General features: G+C 49.1%; 1 protein-coding gene across 2 annotated transcripts in view; it reads left to right on the top strand.

The window, feature by feature from the left end:
- Window positions 1-23,374, top strand: part of GMPS (guanine monophosphate synthase) — a 170,924-nt gene that overhangs the window by 139,468 nt on the left and 8,082 nt on the right. For both annotated transcript variants that reach the window (XM_063916114.1, XM_063916113.1), the window contains one exon: window positions 23,118-23,233. In XM_063916114.1, the coding sequence (XP_063772184.1) occupies window positions 23,118-23,233 (116 nt within the window). The remainder of the gene's footprint in view (window positions 1-23,117; window positions 23,234-23,374) is intronic.

Below are 23,374 nucleotides of genomic sequence, written 5' to 3' on the forward strand. Positions count from 1 at the left end.
AAAATGTGTTGCACATTTCTGATGTTACCCCAGGTACCACAAAAAAGGGTATTATGTTTGGAGAGAAAAAACTACCAGTAGTTTTTCCTCCATCTGAGGAGTTAAATGAAGTGTGTGAAGAAGCGTGGGCTTCCCCCGATAAGAAACTGGTAATTTCTAAAAGGTTACTAATGACGTACCCTTTCCCGCCAGAGGATAGGTCACGTTGGGAAACATCCCCTAGGGTGGATAAAGCGCTCACACGCTTGTCAAAGAAGTTGGCACTACCGTCTCCGGATACGGCCGCCCTAAAGGAGCCTGCTGATAGAAAGCAGGAGGCTATCCTGAAGTCTGTATATACACACACAGGTATTATACTGAGACCAGCTATTGCTTCAGCATGGATGTGCAGTGCAGAAGCTGCGTGGTCAGATTCCCTGTCGGAAAATATTGATACCCTAGACAGGGACACTATATTGGAAAAAGATATGATCACACACTCATGCGCCAATAGCAGCCTGAAATCTAGTGGTATGAGTTTCACCAACACTCAAATAGAATATAGACAGAAATGGTTACCACAACAGATCTCGGGCGCTTATCTATAAAGGACCCTTTGGAATAGCCCACATCAGTATTCTGGTGACGTAATGTAGATTCTAAAATTAAATAAAATGCATAACATAGTGTAAAACTGTCATATAAAACAGAAAGACGTGATTTCGCTCCCTAGTGCAGACCCGTACCGAGTTTGATGGTCTGCTTCTAGACGGACGATAGCGTTTTGTGTGTCAGGCAAATCACCAATTGGCATGCGTTCTGGTCTTCCCTCAATCCTCATGGAGCGCTTTCTCCAAATAGCTCGTATGAGATGATATGCAATTGAAGAGAAACTCAATAGTGCATTATTGTGAGACACCCATAGTGAACTTCGCAATACAAAAATGGCAAATGGACTCTCACCGAGTGTGATGGTCTACAGATTATTGTAGACACATACGCATTAGGTAAGTCACTTCAGTTCTCACAGACCATTTCCTCCCAGTTGCCAGATGTAATGGTCTACAGATGTTAGTAGACAAAAGCGCATAAACAATTAGCCCAGGCGTCCCCAGGGATCGTCATCAACCGCCAGGTGAGTCCTCCACATGTCTCAAAGATACCTCGAGGACTCACCTGGGTGTCTCACAATAATGCACTATTGAGTTTCTCTTCAATTGCATATCATCTCATACGAGCTATTTGGAGAAAGCGCTCCATGAGGATTGAGGGAAGACCAGAACGCATGCCAATTGGTGATTTGCCTGACACACAAAACGATATCGTCTGTCTAGAAGCAGACCATCAAACTCGGTACGGGTCTGCACTAGGGAGCGAAATCACGTCTTTCTGTTTTATATGACAGTTTTACACTATGTTATGCATTTTATTTAATTTTAGAATCTACATTACGTCACCAGAATACTGATGTGGGCTATTCCAAAGGTTCCTTTATAGATAAGCGCCCGAGATCTGTTAGGGACACTATATTGCTAACCGTAGAGCATATTAAAGACGCAGTCTTATACATGAGAGATGCACAGAGGGATATTTGCCGGCTGGCATCTAAAATAAGTGCAATGTCCATTTCTGCCAGGAGAGGGTTATGGACTCGGCAGTGGACAGGTGATGCAGATTCTAAAAGGCACATGGAGGTTTTGCCTTATAAGGGTGAGGAGTTGTTCGGGGATGGTCTCTCGGACCTCGTTTCCACAGCAACAGCTGGGAAGTCTGCATTTTTACCCCATGTTCCCTCACAGCCAAAGAAAGCACCGTATTATCAGGTACAGTCCTTTCGGCCCCATAAGGGCAAGCGGGTAAAAGGCGCGTCCTTTCTGCCCAGAGGCAGTGGTAGAGGGAAAAAGCTGCAGCATACAGCCAGTTCCCAGGAGCAAAAGTCCTCCCCCGCTTCCTCCAAGTCCACCGCATGACGCTGGGGCTCCACAGGCGGAGCCAGGTACGGTGGGGGCCCGTCTCAAAAACTTCAGCAATCAGTGGGCTCGCTCACGGGTGGATCCCTGGATCCTTCAAGTAGTATCTCAGGGGTACAAGCTGGAATTCGAGACGTCTCCCCCCCGCCGTTTCCTCAAATCTGCCTTGCCAACAACTCCCTCAGGCAGGGAGGCAGTGCTAGAGGCAATTCACAAGCTGTATTCCCAGCAGGTGATAGTCAAGGTGCCCCTACTTCAACAAGGACGGGGTTACTATTCCACAATGTTTGTGGTACCGAAACCGGACGGTTCGGTGAGACCCATTTTAAATTTGAAATCCTTGAACACATATATAAAAAAATTCAAGTTCAAGATGGAATCGCTCAGGGCGGTTATTGCAAGCCTGGACGAGGGGGATTACATGGTATCTCTGGACATCAAGGATGCTTACCTGCATGTCCCCATTTACCATCCTCACCAGGAGTACCTCAGATTTGTGGTACAGGATTGTCATTACCAATTCCAGACGTTGCTGTTTGGTCTATCCACGGCTCCGAGGGTCTTTACCAAGGTAATGGCCGAAATGATGATACTCCTTCGAAAGAAGGGAGTTTTAATTATCCCGTACTTGGACGATCTCCTGATAAAGGCGAGGTCCAGGGAGCAGTTGTTGGTCGGGGTAGCACTATCTCGGGAGGTGCTACAACAGCACGGCTGGATTCTAAATATTCCAAAGTCACAGCTGGTCCCTACGACACGTCTACTGTTCCTGGGGATGGTTCTGGACACAGAACAGAAAAAAGTGTTTCTCCCGGAGGAGAAGGCCAAGGAGCTGTCATCTCTAGTCAGAGGCCTCCTAAAACCAAAACAGGTGTCGGTGCATCACTGCACGCGGATCCTGGGAAAGATGGTAGCTTCCTACGAAGCAATTCCATTCGGCAGGTTCCATGCAAGAACCTTTCAGTGGGACCTGTTGGACAAGTGGTCCGGATCGCATCTTCAGATGCATCGGCTGATAACCCTGTCTCCAAGGACCAGGGTGTCTCTGCTGTGGTGGCTGCAAAGTGCTCATCTTCAAGAGGGCCGCAGATTCGGCATACAGGACTGGGTCCTGGTGACCACGGATGCCAGCCTTCGAGGCTGGGGGGGCAGTCACACAGGGAAGAAACTTCCAAGGACTATGGTCAAGTCAGGAGACTTCCCTACACATAAATATTCTGGAACTGAGGACCATTTTCAATGCCCTAAGTCAGGCAAAACCCCTGCTTCAAAACCAGCCGGTACTGATCCAGTCAGACAACATCACGGCAGTCGCCCATGTAAACCGACAGGGCGGCACGAGAAGCAGGACGGCGATGGCAGAAGCCACAAGGATTCTCCGATGGGCGGAAAATCACGTGTTAGCACTGTCAGCAGTGTTTATTCCGGGAGTGGACAACTGGGAAGCAGACTTCCTAAGCAGGCACGACCTCCACCCGGGAGAGTGGGGACTTCATCCAGAAGTTTTCTCTATCGTCCTAAGTGGATGCTGGGGTTCCTGAAAGGACCATGGGGAATAGCGGCTCCGCAGGAGACAGGGCACAAAAGTAAAGCTTTTACAGGTCAGGTGGTGTGTACTGGCTCCTCCCCCTATGACCCTCCTCCAGACTCCAGTTAGATTTTTGTGCCCGGCCGAGAAGGGTGCAATTCTAGGTGGCTCTCATAAAGAGCTGCTTAGAGAGTTTAGCTTAGGTTTTTTATTTTACAGTGATTCCTGCTGGCAACAGGATCACTGCAACGAGGGACAGAGGGGAGAAGAAGTGAACTCACCTGCGTGCAGGATGGATTGGCTTCTTGGCTACTGGACATGAAGCTCCAGAGGGACGATCACAGGTACAGCCTGGATGGTCACCAGAGCCACGCCGCCGGCCCCCTCACAGATGCTGAAGCAAGAAGAGGTCCAGAATCGGCGGCTGAAGACTCCTGCAGTCTTCTTAAGGTAGCGCACAGCACTGCAGCTGTGCGCCATTTTCCTCTCAGCACACTTCACACGGCAGTCACTGAGGGTGCAGGGCGCTGGGGGGGGGGCGCCCTGGGAGGCAAATGAAAACCTTTAAAAAGGCTAAAAATACCTCACATATAGCCCCAGAGGCTATATGGAGATATTTACCCCTGCCTAAATGTACTAAATAGCGGGAGACGAGCCCGCCGGAAAAGGGGCGGGGCCTATCTCCTCAGCACACGGCGCCATTTTCTGTCACAGCTCCGCTGGTCAGGAAGGCTCCCAGGTCTCTCCCCTGCACTGCACTACAGAAACAGGGTATAACAGAGAGGGGGGGCAAAATAAATGGCAATATATTAATATAAAAGCAGCTATAAGGGAGCACTTAATCATAAGGCTATCCCTGTCATATATAGCGCTTTTTGGTGTGTGCTGGCAGACTCTCCCTCTGTCTCCCCAAAGGGCTAGTGGGTCCTGTCTTCGTATAGAGCATTCCCTGTGTGTCTGCTGTGTGTCGGTACGTGTGTGTCGACATGTATGAGGACGTTATTGGTGTGGAGGCGGAGCAATTGCCAAATATGAGGATGTCACCTTCTAGGGGGTCGACACCAGAATGGATGCCTTTATTTGTGGAATTACGGGATAGCGTCAACTCGCTTAAGCAGTCGTTTGCCGACATGAGGCGGCCGGACACTCAATTAGTGCCTGTCCAGGCGCCTCAAACACCGTCAGGGGCTGTAAAACGCCCCTTGCCTCAGTCGGTCGACACAGACCCAGACACAGGCACTGATTCCGGTGGTGAAGGTGACGAATCAACCGTATTTTCCAGTAGGGCCACACGTTATATGATTTTGGCAATAAAGGAGATGTTACATTTAGCGGATACTACAGGTACCACTAAACAGGGTATTATGTGGGGTGTGAAAAAACTACCAGTAGTTTTTACCGAATCAGAAGAATTAAATGACGTGTGTGATGAAGCGTGGGGTGCCCCGATAAAAAAACTGCTAATTTCAAAGAAGTTATTGGCTTTATACCCTTTCCCGCCAGATGTTAGGGAGCGCTGGGAAACACCTCCTAGGGTGGACAAAGCGCTAACACGCTCATCAAAACAAGTGGCGTTACCCTCTCCTGAGACGGCCGCACTTAAAGATCCATCAGATAGGAGGATGGAAAATATCCAAAAAGGTATATACACACATGCAGGTGTTATACTACGACCAGCTATTGCGACTGCCTGGATGTGCAGTGCTGGGGTAGTTTGGTCAGAGTCCCTGATCGAAAATATTGATACCCTGGACAGGGACAATATTTTACTGTCGTTAGAACAAATAAAGGATGCATTTCTTTATATGCGTGATGCACAGAGAGATATCTGCACACTGGCATCACGGGTAAGTGCTATGTCCATTTCGGCCAGAAGAGCTTTATGGACACGACAGTGGACAGGCGATGCGTAGAGGAGTTATTTGGGGTCGGTCTATCGGATTTGGTGGCCACGGCTACGGCCGGGAAATCCACCTTTCTACCTCAAGTCACTCCCCAACTGAAAAAGGCACCGACCTTTCAACCGCAGCCCTTTCGTTCCTTTAAAAATAAGAGAGCAAAGGGCTATTCATATCTGCCACGAGGCAGAGGACGAGGGAAGAGACAGCAACAGGCAGCTCCTTCCCAGGAACAGAAGCCCTCCCCGGCTTCTACAAAAGCCTCAGCATGACGCTGGGGCTTCGCAAGCGGACTCGGGGGCGGTAGGCGGTCGTCTCAAGAATTACAGCGCGCAGTGGGCTCACTCGCAGGTAAATCCCTGGATCCTGCAGATAATATCTCAGGGGTACAGGTTGAAATTAGAGACAGAGCCACCTCGCCGTTTCCTGAAGTCTGCTTTACCAACGTCCCCCTCAGAAAGGGAGACGGTTTTGGAAGCCATTCACAAGCTGTATTCTCAGCAGGTGATAGTCAAGGTACCTCTTCTACAACAAGGGAAGGGGTATTATTCCACTCTTTTTGTGGTACCGAAGCCGGATGGCTCGATAAGGCCTATTCTAAATCTGAAGTCCTTGAACCTGTACATAAAGAAGTTCAAGTTCAAGATGGAGTCACTCAGAGCAGTGATAGCGAACCTGGAAGAAGGGGACTTTATGGTATCCTTGGACATCAAGGATGCGTATCTCCACGTTCCAATTACCCCTCACACCAGGGGTACCTCAGGTTCGTTGTACAAAACTGTCACTATCAGTTTCAGACGCTGCCGTTTGGTTTGTCCACGGCACCTCGGGTCTTTACAAAGGTAATGGCCGAGATAATATTTCTTCTTCGAAGAAAAGGCGTATTAATTATCCCATACTTGGACGATCTCCTAATAAGGGCAAGGTCCAGAGAACAGCTAGAGATGGGTTTAGCACTATCTCAAGAGGTGCTAAAGCAGCACGGATGGATTCTGAATATTCCAAAATCCCAATTAATGCCGACAACTCGTCTGCTGTTCCTGGGGATGATTCTGGACACAGTTCAGAAAAAGGTTTTTCTTCCCGAAGAAAAAGCCAAGGAGTTATCTGACCTGGTCAGGAACCTCCTAAAACCAGGAAAGGTGTCTGTACATCAATGCACAAGAGTCCTGGGAAAAAATGGTAGCTTCTTACGAAGCAATCCCTTTCGGCAGATTCCATGCAAAGGGATCTGTTGGACAAATGGTCAGGGTCGCATCTTCAGATGCACCTGCGGATAACCCTGTCGCCGAGGACAAGGGTATCCCTTCTGTGGTGGTTGCAGGAGGCTCATCTATTGGAGGGCCGCAGATTCGGCATGCAGGATTGGATCCTGGTGACCACGGAGGCCAGCCTGAGAGGCTGGGGAGCAGTCACACAGGGAAGAAATTTCCAGGGAGTGTGGTCGAGCCTGAAAAAGTCTCTTCACATAAGCATTCTGGAACTAAGAGCAATCTACAATGCTCTAAGCCAGGCGGAACCTCTGCTTCAAGGAAGACCGGTGTTGATCCAGTCGGACAACATCACGGCAGTCGCCCATGTAAACAGACAGGGCGGCACAAGAAGCAGGAGGGCAATGGCAGAAGCTGCCAGGATCCTTCGCTGGGCGGAGTGTCACGTGATAGCACTGTCAGCAGTATTCATCCCGGGCGTGGACAACTGGGAAGCAGACTTCCTCAGCAGACACGACCTTCACCCGGGAGAGTGGGGACTTCATCCAGAAGTTTTCCACATGCTATTAAACCGTTGGGTAAAACCAATGGTGGACATGATGGCGTCTCGCCTCAACAAAACACTGGACAGGTATTGCGCCAGGTCAAGAGATCCGCAGGCAATAGCTGTGGACGTGCTGGTAACACCTTGGGTGTACCAGTCGGTATATGTGTTTCCTCCTCTGCCTCTCATACCAAAGGTATTGAGGATTATACGGCAAAGAGGAGTAAGACTAGTGGCTCCGGATTGGCCAAGAAGGACTTGGTACCCGGAACTTCAAGAGATGGTCACGGACGATCCGTGGCCTCTACTTCTGATAAGGGACCTGCTTCAGCAGGGTACTTGTCTTTTTCAAGGCTTACCGCGGCTGCGTTTGACGGCATGGCGTTTGAATGCCAGATCCTAAAAGGAAAAGGCATTCCAGAAGAAGTCATTCCTACCTTGATAAAGGCAAGGAAGGAAGTCACCGCGAAGCATTATCGCCGTATTTGGCGAAAATATGTTGCGTGGTGCGAGCAGCGGAGTGCTCCGATGGAGGAATTTCAACTGGGTCGTTTTCCTACATTTCCTGCAATCAGGATTGTCTATGGGTCTCAAATTGGGATCTATTAAGGTTCAAATTTCGGCCCTATCAATATTCTTCCAAAAAGAATTGGCCTCAGTCCCTGAGGTCCAGATTTTTATCAAAGGAGTACTGCATATACAGCCTCCTGTGGTGCCTAAGGTGGCACCGTGGGATCTAAATGTAGTTTTAGATTTCCTCAAATCCAATTGGTTTGAACCACTAAAGAATGTGGATTTGAAATATCTCACATGGAAAGTGACTATGTTACTGGCCCTGGCTTCGGCCGGGAGAGTATCTGAACTGGCGGCTTTGTTTTATAAAAGCCCTTATTTAATTTTCCATTCGACATAGGGCAGAGCTGCGGACGCGTCCGCATTTTCTCCCTAAGGTGGTATCAGCGTTTCACCTGAACCAGCCTATTGTAGTGCCTGCGGCTACAGACGACTTGAAGGACTCCAAGTTGTTGGACGTTGTCAGAGCCTTAAAAATAAACATTTAAAGGACGGCTGGAGTCAGAAAATCTGACTCGCTGTTTATACTGTATGCACCCAACAAGTTGGGTGCACCTGCTTCTAAGCAGTCGATTGCTCGTTGGATTTGTAACAAAATTCAACTTGTACATTCTGTGGCAGGCCTGCCACAGCCTAAATCTGTTAAGGCCCATTCCGCAAGGAAGGTGGGCTCATCTTGGGCGGCTGCCCGAGGGGTCTCGGCATTACAACTCTGCCGAGCAGCTACGTGGTCAGGGGAGAACACGTTTGTAAATTTTTACAAATTTGATACCCTGGCAAAGGAGGACCTGGAGTTCTCTCATTCGGTGCTGCAGAGTCATCCGCACTCTCCCGCCCGTTTGGGAGCTTTGGTATAATCCCCATGGTCCTTTCAGGAACCCCAGCATCCACTTAGGACGATAGAGAAAATAAGAATTTACTTACCGATAATTCTATTTCTCGGAGTCCGTAGTGGATGCTGGGCGCCCATCCCAAGTGCGGATTATCTGCAATACTTGTACATAGTTATTGTTAACTAATTCGGGTTATTGTTTAGGAAGCCATCTTTCAGAGGCTCCTCTGTTATCATACTGTTAACTGGGTTTAGATCACAAGTTGTACGGTGTGATTGGTGTGGCTGGTATGAGTCTTACCCGGGATTCAAAATCCTCCCTTATTGTGTACGCTCGTCCGGGCACAGTACCTAACTGGAGTCTGGAGGAGGGTCATAGGGGGAGGAGCCAGTACACACCACCTGACCTGTAAAAGCTTTACTTTTGTGCCCTGTCTCCTGCGGAGCCGCTATTCCCCATGGTCCTTTCAGGAACCCCAGCATCCACTACGGACTCCGAGAAATAGAATTATCGGTAAGTAAATTCTTATTTTCCAACTGATTGTAAACCGTTGGGAAAGGCCACAGGTGGACATGATGGCGGCCCGCCTAAACAAAAAGCTAGAAAGATATTGCGCCAGGTCAAGAGACCCTCAGGCGATAGCTGTGGACGCTCTAGTGACACCGTGGGTGTACCGGTCGGTTTATGTGTTCCCTCATCTTCCTCTCATACCAAAGGTACTGAGGATAATAAGGAGAAGAGGAGTAAGAACTATACTCATTGTTCCGGATTGGCCAAGAAGAGCTTGGTACCCGGAACTTCAAGAAATGATCTCAGAGGACCCATGGCCTCTGCCGCTCAGACAGGACCTGCTGCAGCAGGGGCCCTGTCTGTTCCAAGACTTACCGCGGCTGCGTTTGACGGCATGGTGGTTGAACACCGGATCCTGAAGGAAAAGGGCATTCCGGAGGATGTCATTCCTACGCTGATTAAAGCTAGGAAAGAAGTGACCGCAAACCATTATCACCGCATTTGGCGAAAATATGTTGCGTGGTGTGAGGCCAGGAAGGCCCCAACGGAGGAATTTCAGCTGGGCCGTTTTCTGCACTTCCTACAGTCAGGGGTGACTATGGGCCTCAAATTGGGTTCCATTAAGGTCCAGATTTCGGCTCTATCTATTTTCTTCCAGAGAGAACTGGCTTCACTACCTGAAGTTCAGACGTTTGTTAAAGGAGTGCTGCATATTCAGCCCCCTTTTGTGCCTCCAGTGGCACCTTGGGATCTCAACGTGGTGTTGGATTTCCTAAAGTCACATTGGTTTGAGCCACTTAAAACTGTGGAATTGAAATATCTCACGTGGAAAGTGGTCATGTTGTTGGCCTTGGCTTCGGCCAGGCGTGTATCAGAATTGGCGGCTTTGTCATGTAAAAGCCCTTATCTAATTTTCCATATGGATAGGGCAGAATTGAGGACTCGTCCCCAATTTCTCCCTAAGGTGGTATCAGCCTTTCATCTGAACCAACCTATCGTGGTGCCTGCGGCTACTAAAGACTTGGAGGCTTCCAAGTTGTTGGACGTAGTCAGGGCCCTGAAAATTTATGTTTCCAGGACAGCTGGAGTCAGAAAGACTGACTCGCTATTTATCCTGTATGCGCCCCACAAGTTGGGTGCACCTGCTTCAAAGCAGACTATTGCTCGCTGGATCTGTAGTACGATTCAGCTTGCACATTCTGCGGCTGGACTGCCGCATCCTAAATCAGTGAAAGCCCATTCCACGAGGAAGGTGGGCTCTTCTTGGGCGGCTGCCCGAGGGGTCTCGGCTCTACAACTTTGCCGAGCAGCTACTTGGTCGGGGTCAAACACATTTGCTAAATTCTACAAGTTTGACACCCTGGCTGAGGAGGACCTAGAGTTTGCCCATTCGGTGCTGCAGAGTCATCCGCACTCTCCCGCCCGTTTGGGAGCTTTGGTATAATCCCCATGGTCCTTACGGAGTCCCAGCATCCACTTAGGACGTCAGAGAAAATAAGAATTTACTCACCGGTAATTCTATTTCTCGTAGTCCGTAGTGGATGCTGGGCGCCCATCCCAAGTGCGGATTGTCTGCAATACTTGTATATAGTTATTGTTTAACTAAAGGGTTATTGTTGAGCCATCTGTTGAGAGGCTCAGTTGTTGTCATACTGTTAACTGGGTATTGTATCACGAGTTATACGGTGTGATTGGTGTGGCTGGTATGAGTCTTACCCGGGATTCAAAATCCTTCCTTATTGTGTCAGCTCTTCCGGGCACAGTATCCTAACTGAAGTCTGGAGGAGGGTCATAGAGGGAGGAGCCAGTGCACACCAGTTAGATTAAAAGCTTTCTTTTAGTTGTGCCCAGTCTCCTGCGGAGCCGCTATTCCCCATGGTCCTTACGGAGTCCCAGCATCCACTACGGACTAGGAGAAATAGAATTACCGGTGAGTAAATTCTTATTTTTGTCTTCCTATCCTTTTCCCGCAGATAGCAGAAAACTATATGAGACCCCTCCAATTGTAGACCCCTCGGTGTCTCGTCTGTCCAAAAAGATTGTTCTGCTGGTTCCAGGTGCAACCTCACTGAAGGAACCATCAGATAGAAAGTTGGAGACTACCTAGAAGACGATTTTCTGGGCGGCGGGGGTTCTACAGCGCCCGGTGCAGGTAGGTTGGTCGGTCAACAAGGCTATGGAAACCTGGGCGGAACAACTGTCCTCAGGTTTGCATGCCGATTTGCCTCCTGATCAGCTAATACTTTTGGCTGAACATATTCGCGAATCAGCGTAATATCTCTGTGAGGCCTCCAAGGACGTCTGTATCCTCAGAGCCAGAATTTCCACTTTGACTATCTCGGCCACAGAGCTCTCAGGCTGCGGCAGTGGCAGGCGGATGCTGAATCCAAGAGGGCAGAAGAAGCATTGTCGTTTACGGAAGAGGTCCTGTTCAGTAAGGAACTTGATACCCCCAGTGGCTTAAGAAATCCAAGTGAGTCGATTTATCTTCCTACAGCTGCTACAGCTCCTCGCAGAACCTATACGGGACCTTCTTTTCATGCCTCTTCCAGGTTTCGAGGCCATTCCAGGGGAGCAGCTTCAGTCGCCCGTGGCTCTTGAGGTAGAGGCAGAGGTTCAGCGGCCTCAACCCAGCCAGATGGTTAGCCTTCCTCCACGTCCACTGCATGACGGGCTTTCCTCTCACCTGGGCGACCCCAGAGTGGGAGCTCATCTGTGGGATTTCAAGGAGGTCTGGGTACAATCCTGTCCAGATGCTTGGGTCAGGGATCTCATTACTCACGGTTACAAACTCGATTTTCAAATACAACCGCCTCAGCGTTTCTTCACCACGGGTTTGCCAGATTCCGATGACAGGAGTGTCGTCTTGCAAGCGGCGGTCCAAAAACTCCTGTCGCAAGAGTGTTGGTCCCTGTTCCCTCACATCAACGGAAACCGGGCTACTACTCAAGCCTGTTTCTCATACCGAAGCCTGGTGGCTCGGCCAGGCCAATCTGAACACTTTTTTTGAGAGAGTTCAGATTCAAAATGGAGTCCCTTCAGTCTGTTATTGCAGGTTTGGAACAGAATGAGTTCATGGCATCCTTGGACATCAAGGATGCCTAGTTACATGTTCCCATTTGGCCTCCACATCAGGTTTTTCTCCGGTTCGCTATACAGGACGCTCATTTCCAATTCCAGGCCCTTCCATTCGGTCTCTCTTCAGCCCCCAGTGTGTTCACAAAGTTCATGATGACCCTATTTTGAGTGCAGGGAATGACGATTGTCCCCTATCTTGACGATCTGCTGCTGAACGCCCACTCTGCAGACCAGTTGCTTCAAAATATCCAGATTACCCAAGACCTTCTGATTCGGCATGAGTGGATCCTGAACTTCCCGAAGTCTCACTTATGCCCTTCGCAACGGTTACTGTTCTTTGGGATGATCCTCAACACGGTCCGTCAGAAGGTATTTCTTTTTCAGGACAAGATCCTCTCTCTTCAGACATTGGTGAGGTTGGTCCTTCAACACCGTCGGGTATCTGTGTTTCTGTGTATCCACCTCCTGCGGAAGGTGGTGGCGGAGTTCAAGGCCCTTCCAGCCGTGTCTCCTACATCAGTGGTCCGGTTCTTATCTTTTTCTTCATCAGCGGGTGACGCTGTCTCTAAAGGCACGGTTGTCTCTCCTCTGGTGGCTAAATTCGACTCATCTGTTGTAAGAAAAATGGTCCGGCGTTTGGGATTGGACTCTCCTCACTACAGACGCAAACCTGCGGGGGTGGGGTGCTGTGACCCTGGAACACTGGTTTCAGGGGCGCTGGTTATCCCACGAATCCGCCTTCCCAATAAACATACTCGAATTGCGGGCATTATTAGATGCCCTACTTCAGGCAGATCACCAGCGTCGCGGTTGGGCAGTCAGAGTTCAGTCCGACAACGCCATGACGGTGGCATACATCGAACCGTCAGGGCGGCATTTGCAGCCGTGCGACGAGGAGAGAGGTCACCGACATCCTCCTCCTGGGCAGTGGAAAATGCTCTGGCCTTGTCGGCAATCTTCATTCCAGGGGTAAAAAATTGGGAGGCTGATCATCTCAGCCGCAAGGACATGCACCTAGGAGAGTGGACACTCAATCCTCAGGTGTTTCTTCAGCTGGTCTGCCAGGGGGGAAGACCACAGATCGACCTCATGGCGTCATGCCTGAACCACCAACTGCCTCTTTACTACTCTCGGACAAGAGACCCGGCGGCAGCAGCCATGGATGCCCTCACGGCTCCTTGGAACTTCCAGTTCATTTATCTCTTTCCTCCTTTCCCGTTACTACCTCCAGGTTCTGCAACGCATAAAGAGAGAAAATGCGCTGGTTCTCCTAGTTGCTTGGATTGGCCACGCAGGACTTTGTATTCGGCCCTACACCATCTGTCAGTAGCTGAGCCTTGGCTCCTACCACTATGTGACGATCTACTACAACAGCGTCCTTTTCTTTATCCAGACTTACGCAGGCTACGTTTGACGGCGTGGCTGTTGAGGAGGCCATTTTGAGGAGGAAGGGGATTCCTTTTGCAGTTACCCCTACTATGCTCCCGGCTCGGAAGTCAGTCACATCGTCTCACTACTACCGCATTTGGAAAGCTTATGTGTCCTGGTGTGAACGACGATAGTTTTCCGCTACGGTTTTTCACTTAGCCTGCCTTCTCCTTTTTCTGCAGGCAGGTTTCTCAGCACTGAGACTGGGCTCGCTGCTGGACTGAGACTGGGTTCGCTGAAGGTTCAGGTCTCTGACCTTTCTGGTTTCTTCCAGAGGAAATTAGCCTTGCTGCAGGAAGTTCAGACTTTCTTTAAAGGGGTTCTCTGAATACAACCTCCCTTTTGCCCTCCTGCTCCATGTTACCTCAACCTGGTCCTCTCTTTTCTACAGTCTCCGTTATTTGAGCCTCTTGAAATATGTCACATGGAAAGTGGTCCTTCTCCTGGCTCTAGCTTCGGCCAGATGGGTGTCGGAACTTGGATCACTCTTGCCAACCTCCTTACCTGATGTTCCATGAGAATAGAGCTGAGCTTCGTACTCGTATGTCGTTTGTCCCAAAAGTGGTGTCCAATTTTCACATCAATCAGCCGTTTGTGGTTCCGTCCCTCTCGGCGGATTCACCGGATTCTAAGTCTTTGGATGTTATCAAGACGCTGAAGATCTATATGGATAGTACTTCTGCTATTCAAAAGTCTGATTCCTTATTTGTTCTGTACGATGCCACCCTTCCTGAATGGCCAGCTTCCAATCAGACGTTAGCCCATTGGATTCTTCTGACCATCAGACAAGCTTATATGGAGGTTTCTCGAGAACCTCCGGCTTCCATTTCGGCGCACTCTACGCCTTTGTGGAACCCCGTGGGCGGCCGCCCGCGGGGTTTCCATGACTTCTTTATGTCACTTGGCCGGGCCGACATACATTGATCAGGTTTTACAGGTTTGATACTTTTGCGCTCTCTGCATCGCAGTTTAGACGGGCAGTTTTGCAGGACTCTCAGTGCTCTCCCACCCGTCATGGGAGCTCTGGGATGTCCCCACTGTAACTGCTCTCCAGTGTCCCCTAGTGGATGAAGGAGAAATCAGGATTTTGGTACTTACCGATAAATCCCTTTCTCCGAATCCACAGAGGACACAGGACGCCCACCCAGCGCTGTTTTCCTGCCTAGTTCACTTCTATGTTTGCTTGTCACTGAGGGACTGCTTGTTTGGTTCATATTCACCTTCGCTGCAGTTGTTTGTTTCACAAGTTTCCTTGTGTGTTGTCTTGTTTTATGTGACTTAGTCAACCTCCTCTGCTTTAACGTTGGTTTCTTCCAGCTCTCCTCGGGCACAGTTTTAGTAGACTGGCTTGGTGGGGGGGACATAGTAGGGGAGGTGCTAGTCACATTGATAACATTTAAAGTGCTAGCTCCCAGTTACTACCTACTATATCCCCACTATAACTGCTCTCCAGTGTCCCCTGTGGAATCGGAGAAAGGGATTTATCTGTAAGTACCAAAATCCTGTTTCCCGCCCCCCCCCTTCATCTACAAGGTAAATTAATGGTGAGGAATTTGCTCTTTCAAAGAAAGCTTTGTAATGACACCAAGTTGGCACTATTTAAAAACAAATTGAGTTTTGGTGAACTTGTGTGTAAGCAATAACCAGGTTGATTTTTCATTACAATTTACAATACTAGTTGCAATTTACAATACATATGCAATACTAGAACATATAAACAAGTGGAATCCCAGACAGTTGTAATAGTTTATCATGTACAAAATATTTCAGAGATGTTTTTAGGTGTCCCCCCCCCCCCCCCCCATAATCCGCTTGAGAGGTTTGGCCAGTGTCAATTGTACAGGTGTCTCCTACGTACGGTCAGCAGTCTGTAAGAAGGGATTATCCACCATATTTAAGAATTGCAGCCAAGCTGAAATTGTTGTTAAAATGTAATTTCTCCTTCATCCACTAGGGGCCACTGGAGTGTAGTTACAATGGGGAAATAGTAGGCAGTAATTGGGAGCTGGCACTTTAAAATTCTCACACAGTGGCTAGCTCCTCCCCTACTATCTCCCCTCCAAGCCAGTCTTAGTTAGTGCCCGATGTGAGCTGGTTCACTTGGGTTTAGCTGAAGAATTTTTTCTTTTTCTTTATTTTTATTTTTTTATTTTTCTTTCACACACTCACAGACTGGCAGCTCTGCCACTGCCAGTCTGCACTGCGGGAGGCTGCCGGCGGGGTCCCATCGTAGCTGCGTGCGGCTCGGGATGGGCCCCGGCTGAGGGAGACACTGAGCTCTCCTGAGCTGGCCGGACACCGCTGCGTGCGGCGCGTGTCGGGGCCGCTCCGCCAGCAGAAGATTCCGGCAGCGGTGAGTATCAAAAAGTGGCCGGACACCGCTGCGTGCGGCGCGTGTCGGGGCCGATCGGTTGCCTGACAGAACTACATCAGGACAGCGGTGAGTACAATCTCCCCCCCCTTCCAGACTGATGTGTGTTTTTACTATGTACAAAGGCGCACTTACTATTTTGAACTTGGCGCCATTATGTAGACGGAGCTTCAGCCCGCTCTGTAAGCGGGCTCAGCGCTCTTCACTCCCCGGCTGCAGCAGGCAGCTGGGGTGATACATTTACACTCCCCACTTACAGGCAGCCGGGTAAGGGGGGCGATAGGGTGATTTTTTATATGAAAGTGACGAACAGGTGGGCGGAGCCAACGCCCGCTCCGTTCGGCGGGCTCAGGCTCTCTCCCCGGCCGCAGCATACAGGCGGCCGGGGGTTACATTACAAGTGATACAAGTGAGCATCCCCGGCCGCAGCATACAGGCGGTCCGGGGATACATTTACAGCACCCTTTACAAGTGAGGCCATATGGCTCAGGGGCTAAGGCTTCTACCTGCAACCAGGCAGACCTGGGTTCGAATCACCCTCACAGCCCAGGAAGAAAGGATTTTCAATTTATGCACCGCTCCCCGGCCGCAGCATACAGGCGGCTGGGGAATACATTTAGATCACCGCTCCCCGGCCGCAGCATACAGGCGGCAGGGGGGATACCTTTACAACCGCTCCCCGGCCGCAGCAGACTGGCGGCCGGGGAATACATTTACAGCTCCCCGGCCGCAGCATACAGGCGGCCGGGGGAGACATTTACATCTCCGCTCCCCGGCCGCAGCATACAGGCGGCCGGGGGAGACATTTACAGCTCCGCTCCCCGGCCGCAGCATACAGGCGGCCGGGGGAGACATTGGCGCTTTCCGCTTACTATACAGCGGATTTGAATTTGGCGCCGAAGCGGGGGGGCGGAGCTAACTCCCGCTCTGTATGGCGGGCTCTCTCCGCTCCCCGCGCCGCTCCACAGTCTCCCGCTCCCCTGGCCGCTGAAGGCTTCTTTCCTCTCCTGGCTGTGCAGGGAGGATGCTTTTCTTGTATAAGGTATGAGGGGGGGGGGGGGGGGGGGATGAAGGCTATTCCCGCTTTACTCAGCGGGCTCCCCGGCAGCGGCTCCCAACTCTCACTGTCGCTAGGCAACAGACTGGGGTTTTTAGCTTTTCCATGCTTTGTGCTGCTGAAATATAGCTACATTCCTCCCTGCAGCAGAGTCCTCTGCCCGGCATTTCATACATGTAGATCAGGAAACCTGCTCTATTACAGGAGCTGGGGCTCAGCTCATTAATAATTAAAAATCTGCTGTGCAGTATTTCTTTACCCTACAAAGTGTATGTGTGTATATATATATGTTGGTATATATATTTAAGTGTGTGTGAGTATGTATATAGATATTTGCATACAATACCATATATAGCAAACACTTCCGCAAGGTTTTCTAATAACAGAATACCCCACCTTGCCACATAACATTTTCCTCCATCTGTTCTCGCCGGCTGGCCACCATTTTGAAAAGCCAGCGGAGCCTCCGAGGAACATCTGGTGCACCTAAAATAGCGGTACACTACATACAGGGCGGGTTGTTGCCTTCCCTTTATTATTCCTTGGTGTCACTAGTTACTAATGCTATTTGTAATTTGGGGATTGTGTGTGGCATCACACAAATAGCGCTGCGGCTCAGTACGCTAGTAGCAGGTATCTAAAGGGAGCTCCTATAGCATAGGGCTCAGACTCCTATCCCACAGCGCAGCGCTACTGATTCAGGTCTCCGCTGTTCCAGGAATCGTGTCGGTCACTACACGTTATAGTGCAGACCTTACATAGGGCTGTGTTTATTTAACCCACCTTTTCTCCTTCGTTTGTCTCACCTGGGATAGTCAAAGAATTCCCTCTTAGGTGTGAAGTATGCGGTGGAGCCATCTGCTTAGCTCTCCACGCACTTGCAGGACACTCCTGTTTTGAACAGCTCAGATTATGCAGGTAATGTCACTGTTAACCAGAGACCTTGTACGTCATTTCACCTCTCCAGGTTGCTAAAGGAACCTTGCTAACCTTCCATGTTACAATACTGATGATGTCTGTTTTCTGTGGAGTCGGAACCAGTGTCTCAGAATATCCAGGTGCATTATACAGCAGTTTGTCGGATACTGCAGGTAAAGAAGGCGGAGTCCAGTTTCGGATGAGCTGGGCAGGCTCCGGTAGGCGGCCGGCAGACACCCCAATACACAATTTCAGGTATCAAACAATGTTTGTTTTCCTATCCTTTCCCCGCAGACGGCAGGAAATGGTATCAGAACCTCTCCAGGGTATACCCCTCGATGTCTCGCCGGTCCAACAAGCTGCCGTTTTCCTGAGGTAACCTTGCTCAGGGATCCAACACATATACGGCAGCGAGGTTTCTACCTTGTCCGGAGCAGGTAGGTTGTGGAACAATTGTCCTCTAGGTTACAGGATGTTTCGCATCAGGATCAATTGATACTTTGGTACAGGTCAGAATCACGATTCTGCTTTATGTTCTTTGGAGGTCTCCACGTCTGCAGACTCGGAACCTGCATTTTCACTTGGGATGTCTTAACCAGACGGCCTCTGGGGCTGTGACAGTGCAAGGTGAACATGAAAACCTATGGGGCAGAGGGTTCAGGGGAAGGAACTTTCTGCATGATTTCTTGAACCATTGGAGGTAAGTCCACTTTGTTTTCTACTACTACTGCCCCAGCTCCAAGACAGACCTTTACCGGTCTTTCCTTTAGATTTTTTCCGTGCCCCTTCAAGCTTTCGACTCCACACGGGCGATATCTCCGTCGCCAGGGGATCCCAGGGTAAAAAAGCTGAAGCAGAGGTTCAACATCCTCGGTCCAGTCTGATTTTAGGTCATCCTATACACCCACTACAGTTCAGACTTTCCTACCACCTGGAGGGTCCCAGGGTAGGCGCAGGTCGGTGGGAGAAGGCTTGGGCGGTTACAAACTAGATTTTTGAGTACAACCGTCTCAGGAGTCCCTTGACATGGGTCGGCCGAGTTACGATGACAAGAGAGTCATACTGCAGGCGGTGCTCCATATGCTTCTAGCCGCAAAGGGAGTTGATCCCTGTTTTTCACATATCATTTGAATCGGGGCAGTTCTCAGACCTTTGTTTTCTTTTCACGTTCCGAAGCCAGTTGGCTCGGCCAGGCCTATTCTGGCCTTAGAATCCTTTCAGTCTGTGATTGCTAGTTTGAACAAGAAAGGGAGTTTTAAGTGCCCCTTGTCTTCAAAGTTGCCTGTTTACTGATTTCCGTTGGGTTTTTTCCTCAACGGACTTTTCTCAGATTCGCATTACAGGATTCTCATTTTCACTGGCAATCCTTTCCTTTCGGTCTCTCTTCCGCTCCCGCAGAGTTCAGGAAGTTCACAGAATAACCTTTTCAAGGGCAGTAGGTGACTTTGGTTCCATAATGGGAAAATCTACTGCTACTATCCCACTCTGTGCATTAGGTGGCTTCTGCATATCCGGGGGAAATCCAGGAGCTTCTGGTTCGACACAGATCCAATTTATGCTACTCGTAGACGTTTCTCAACACGGTCCGTCAGAGGATTTTTCCTTCCTCTGCACCAGGTACTCTATTCCTTCAGTCAAGTTGCGACGCAATGAGTGGTCGCCTACATTCCTCTCTGAGCGGGGTACAACGATCTTCTTTCCAGGTCAAGCCACCAGGTCAGACTCCCGGGTGAGGGAACATTCCCCGGAGTTTTGTCAGCTGGTCCTCTGTGGGCGGAGATTTCAGATCGACCTCAGGGCGTTCTGACTGACTCTTTAACCCTTTTCTATTTCTACCTCATGTTCGGTAACACAGGAGGGGATTATGTGTGCTAGTCCTCTCGGTGGCTCTGGTGGGGCCACGCATGACTTGAAGATACAGATACACCTGTTGTCAGTAGAGGAGCCTTGGCTCCTACCTCGACTGGACTGTCTACTTTAACAGGCTCCTTTTTCTTTGTTCAATCTTACACTGGTTTCGTTTAACCGTGGGACTGTTCTCGAGACCTCAGAAGGGAGGAGTTCCCTGGTTCGGTTAGGCCTACTGGGCCTCGATTTCAGAAGTCTGTTACCTCTTCTCGCTTTTGCCACTTTTGGAAGACTTTATGGGACACAATAAGAATGAACGGGGTTTTCCCCTTCTTTCAGTTACCATTCATCTTTGGTTTCTCGTGGAGGTTTTGCTCCGCTGCGCTTCAAACCACACTGACCTGAATTTTAGGTCTCTGCCTTTTTCGGTTTTTCTTCCAAAAGAGATTAGCCTAGCGGTCGTAAGTTCGGCCTCTTTTTCAGGGAGTACTCTATTGGCAACTACCCCGGCTGAGCTTCGACCTCAGCGGTCGTTTCTTCCAGAAGGGTTTGTCCATTTTTCATATAAATCTGACACTAGTGTTTTTCGGTCCTCTTTGAATGTTGTCAGGGCTCGCCGACTCTCTCTACAGAGGTCTTAGGCTATTCGACGAAGTGTTTTTCTGCTTTGTTCTGTACGATTCTCCCGGGCTAAATAGCCGGGGTCCCAGCAGACGCTGGGCTGTTGAATACAGCTGACCATCAGACAGTCTTCTTGGCGGTTGCTCGGGAGCCTCCGTTTTCCATTTCAGCGCACCTTACGCGCGATGTCAGACCTTCGTGGGCGGCTGCCCGTGGGGTCTCCATGAATACTTTGTCGGGCGGCTACTTGGTCGGACCGACATTCGTTTTTATCAAATTCTACAAGTTTGACACTTTTGCGGCCTCTGCATCACAGTTTGGCCGAGCAGTTTTTACAGGACACTCAGCGCTCTCCCACCCGTTTTTGGGAGCTCTGGGACGTCCCCATTGTAACTACACTCCAGTGGCCCCTAGTGGATGAAGGAGAAATCAGGATTTTGGTACTTACCGATAAATCCCTTTCTCCGATTCCACAGGGGCCACTGGACGCCCGCCCAGCGCTGTTCCTCCTTGTTTTTTGCTTAAACGTTTGCAGGTCACCATATGACTGCTTGTTGAGTTCAGGCTAGCCTGGTTTTTTGTCAGGTTCTGTTCCAGGTTAGGTTTGTGTTATCCTGGTTTACAGAGCGTCATTAACCTCCTCTACCTTAAGGTTTGTTTATTCCATCTCTCATCGGGCACAGTTTTACGTAGACTGGCTTGGAGGGGAGATAGTAGGGGAGGAGCTAGCCACTGTGTGAGAATTTTAAAGTGCCAGCTCCCAATTACTGCCTACTATTTCCCCATTGTAACTACACTCCAGTGGCCCCTGTGGAATCGGAGAAAGGGATTTATCGGTAAGTACCAAAATCCTGATTTTTGTAAACTGAAAGAAAAAAATGCTGCTTGTAGGTAAAGATGGATGAGGGTTGCTGACAGGGCTCGACAAATTCCAGGGTCCATGTCGCCAGGAATCCTAGATTTTGCTGCTTGGCTACCAGATTATGCAGGGAGGGAGGAAGCAGATTCTCTTCAGCCCCAGCGGTTATTTGTGGGTGTGCCTTTATTACGGCAGCCATTTTATGCACAGGAGTGCATGTACTGAGTGTCCATTCCAGTTATATTTGGGGTGGGACAGTGGTCTTGGTCCTCCACTTTCATCCTCCCTCCTAGATTTTAGAAAAAATTGTTAAGCACTGGTCTAAGGGGTATATTTGCTAACTAGCAGGTTGTCACAGGCACTGATGATCTGCAGCTTTGACTAATGGATTTAAAACTGCAAAATAATTAAATACGAATCAAGCCCGATTTAGCATGTATTTCTATTGCCGCTTTAAATTGAATCAGTCAAAGCCGCCAATGGCTGTGACAACCCGCTGTTTAGGAAACACTCTACATGCCTAAAACAAGATGCTGCAATATAAAGCTCATTGCTGTCTGTACCACTGTTTCTAAATCTGTTTAAGATCAGTGTGTGGCAGGCCTCATAACTGTACCAAACTGAGAGAGAATGATCTACTCAAAATCCATAAGATTTTCTGATATCTCTGTAAATCCAGTCAGTCATGTTGTGATCATACAGTATGAAGACTACACTGATCTGCATCTGTGAATCCAACATTTAGCAATATTGATAGACCATTATATGTGTCTAGCCATCTCGCGTGTGGACATTTGACCTAATTCAGGTTGGAAAGTAAAGAACATCGCTGCTGCATGCTTGGAAGCAGCAGCAATGCTATCATATGGTAATGCAGCAGGAGGCATCTGGTATAAGTAGATGGCTTCTGCCTGCATGCATGTGTGATCCAGTGCTGCGTTCAAGTATGAATCTCCAGCAAAACAATCTGCTGGCAGAGTAACCGATGAGGTAACGCAGACCGGCTGCCGCTGCTTGGCCACTAAGGACAGGAAATATCCATTGGAAGAGGGAGACCCTGACCACTGCACTTTTGCAAAACAGGGGAGACAAGCCTCCTTTTTGGGAAACTGAGCCCATCACCGCCCTCTTCCTATCCCCAAATGGCTGCAGACTGTCAATCAACTGACGTCTGCAGCCTTACTACATCTGACGACGCAGGATCTATACTCCACATGCGCAGTATCTGGTCCTGTGCATGACGCAATGAACCGAACATTGCAACATTCCTCTTACAGCGACCGGACCTGAATCCGGACCACTGTGCTAACTGATCCTGTCATGTGGACTATTAACAAACTTTCCTTTGTAAAGCCAGTTATCTGTGGTTTTTTGTTTTTCTTTGTTTTTTTTTTCTTGTAAAACACTGGCCAAAATGTTTTAACTTTTTTATTTTAAACGCTGCTTTAAATCTTGCTTTAAAAAGCTATCAATATCTTGTAAATAGTTTTTAATTGTATTTCCCCTTGGCTGTAATTTCATCTTCCCATAGCCGATTAGCATGATACCTGCTGATTGTGTTGATGCGTGGTTCCCAACTCTTGTCGCTTGTCGTCCCCCTTCCTAAAGGTACAAGTTGATACAAGATTGCAGTAGCTACACAGATACTGATTGTATTCCTTTCTGAAATGACACAGCTTTCTTCCTCTTTCTGGTAATTGTGTGTTATCCCAGAGTACCACCATAAAAAACACATCTGCTCCCATGCAGTTTGGCTAAATATTTCTAGAAAAATAAATTATTCAATCTGATCGGCATATTTTACATTAAGTATTTTGTCATTTTATGACCTGTATAATGTAGCGGCAGAGTAATTGGTGACCATGTTTGTGGTGTTCTTGTGTTCATACAGGGTGACTGTCGTTCTTACAGCTATGTGTGTGGTATCTCTAGTAAGGATGCCCCACACTGGGAGTCCCTCATGTACTTAGCCAGACTAATCCCACGAATGTGCCACAATGTTAACAGGTATGTTATTGTCTGTATCCTAGAATGAAGTTCTAGAAAGGAAGGGCCCTCTCCACCCTTTCTACAGTATGTGTGTGTTTTTGGTCTGGTGTGCTTTAGCATTGTGTTTATATACACCCCCTCTCCCTATCTAAGATACTG

Source organism: Pseudophryne corroboree, chromosome 4 (assembly GCF_028390025.1).
Source record: "Pseudophryne corroboree isolate aPseCor3 chromosome 4, aPseCor3.hap2, whole genome shotgun sequence".
Taxonomy (NCBI): Eukaryota; Metazoa; Chordata; class Amphibia; order Anura; family Myobatrachidae; genus Pseudophryne; species Pseudophryne corroboree.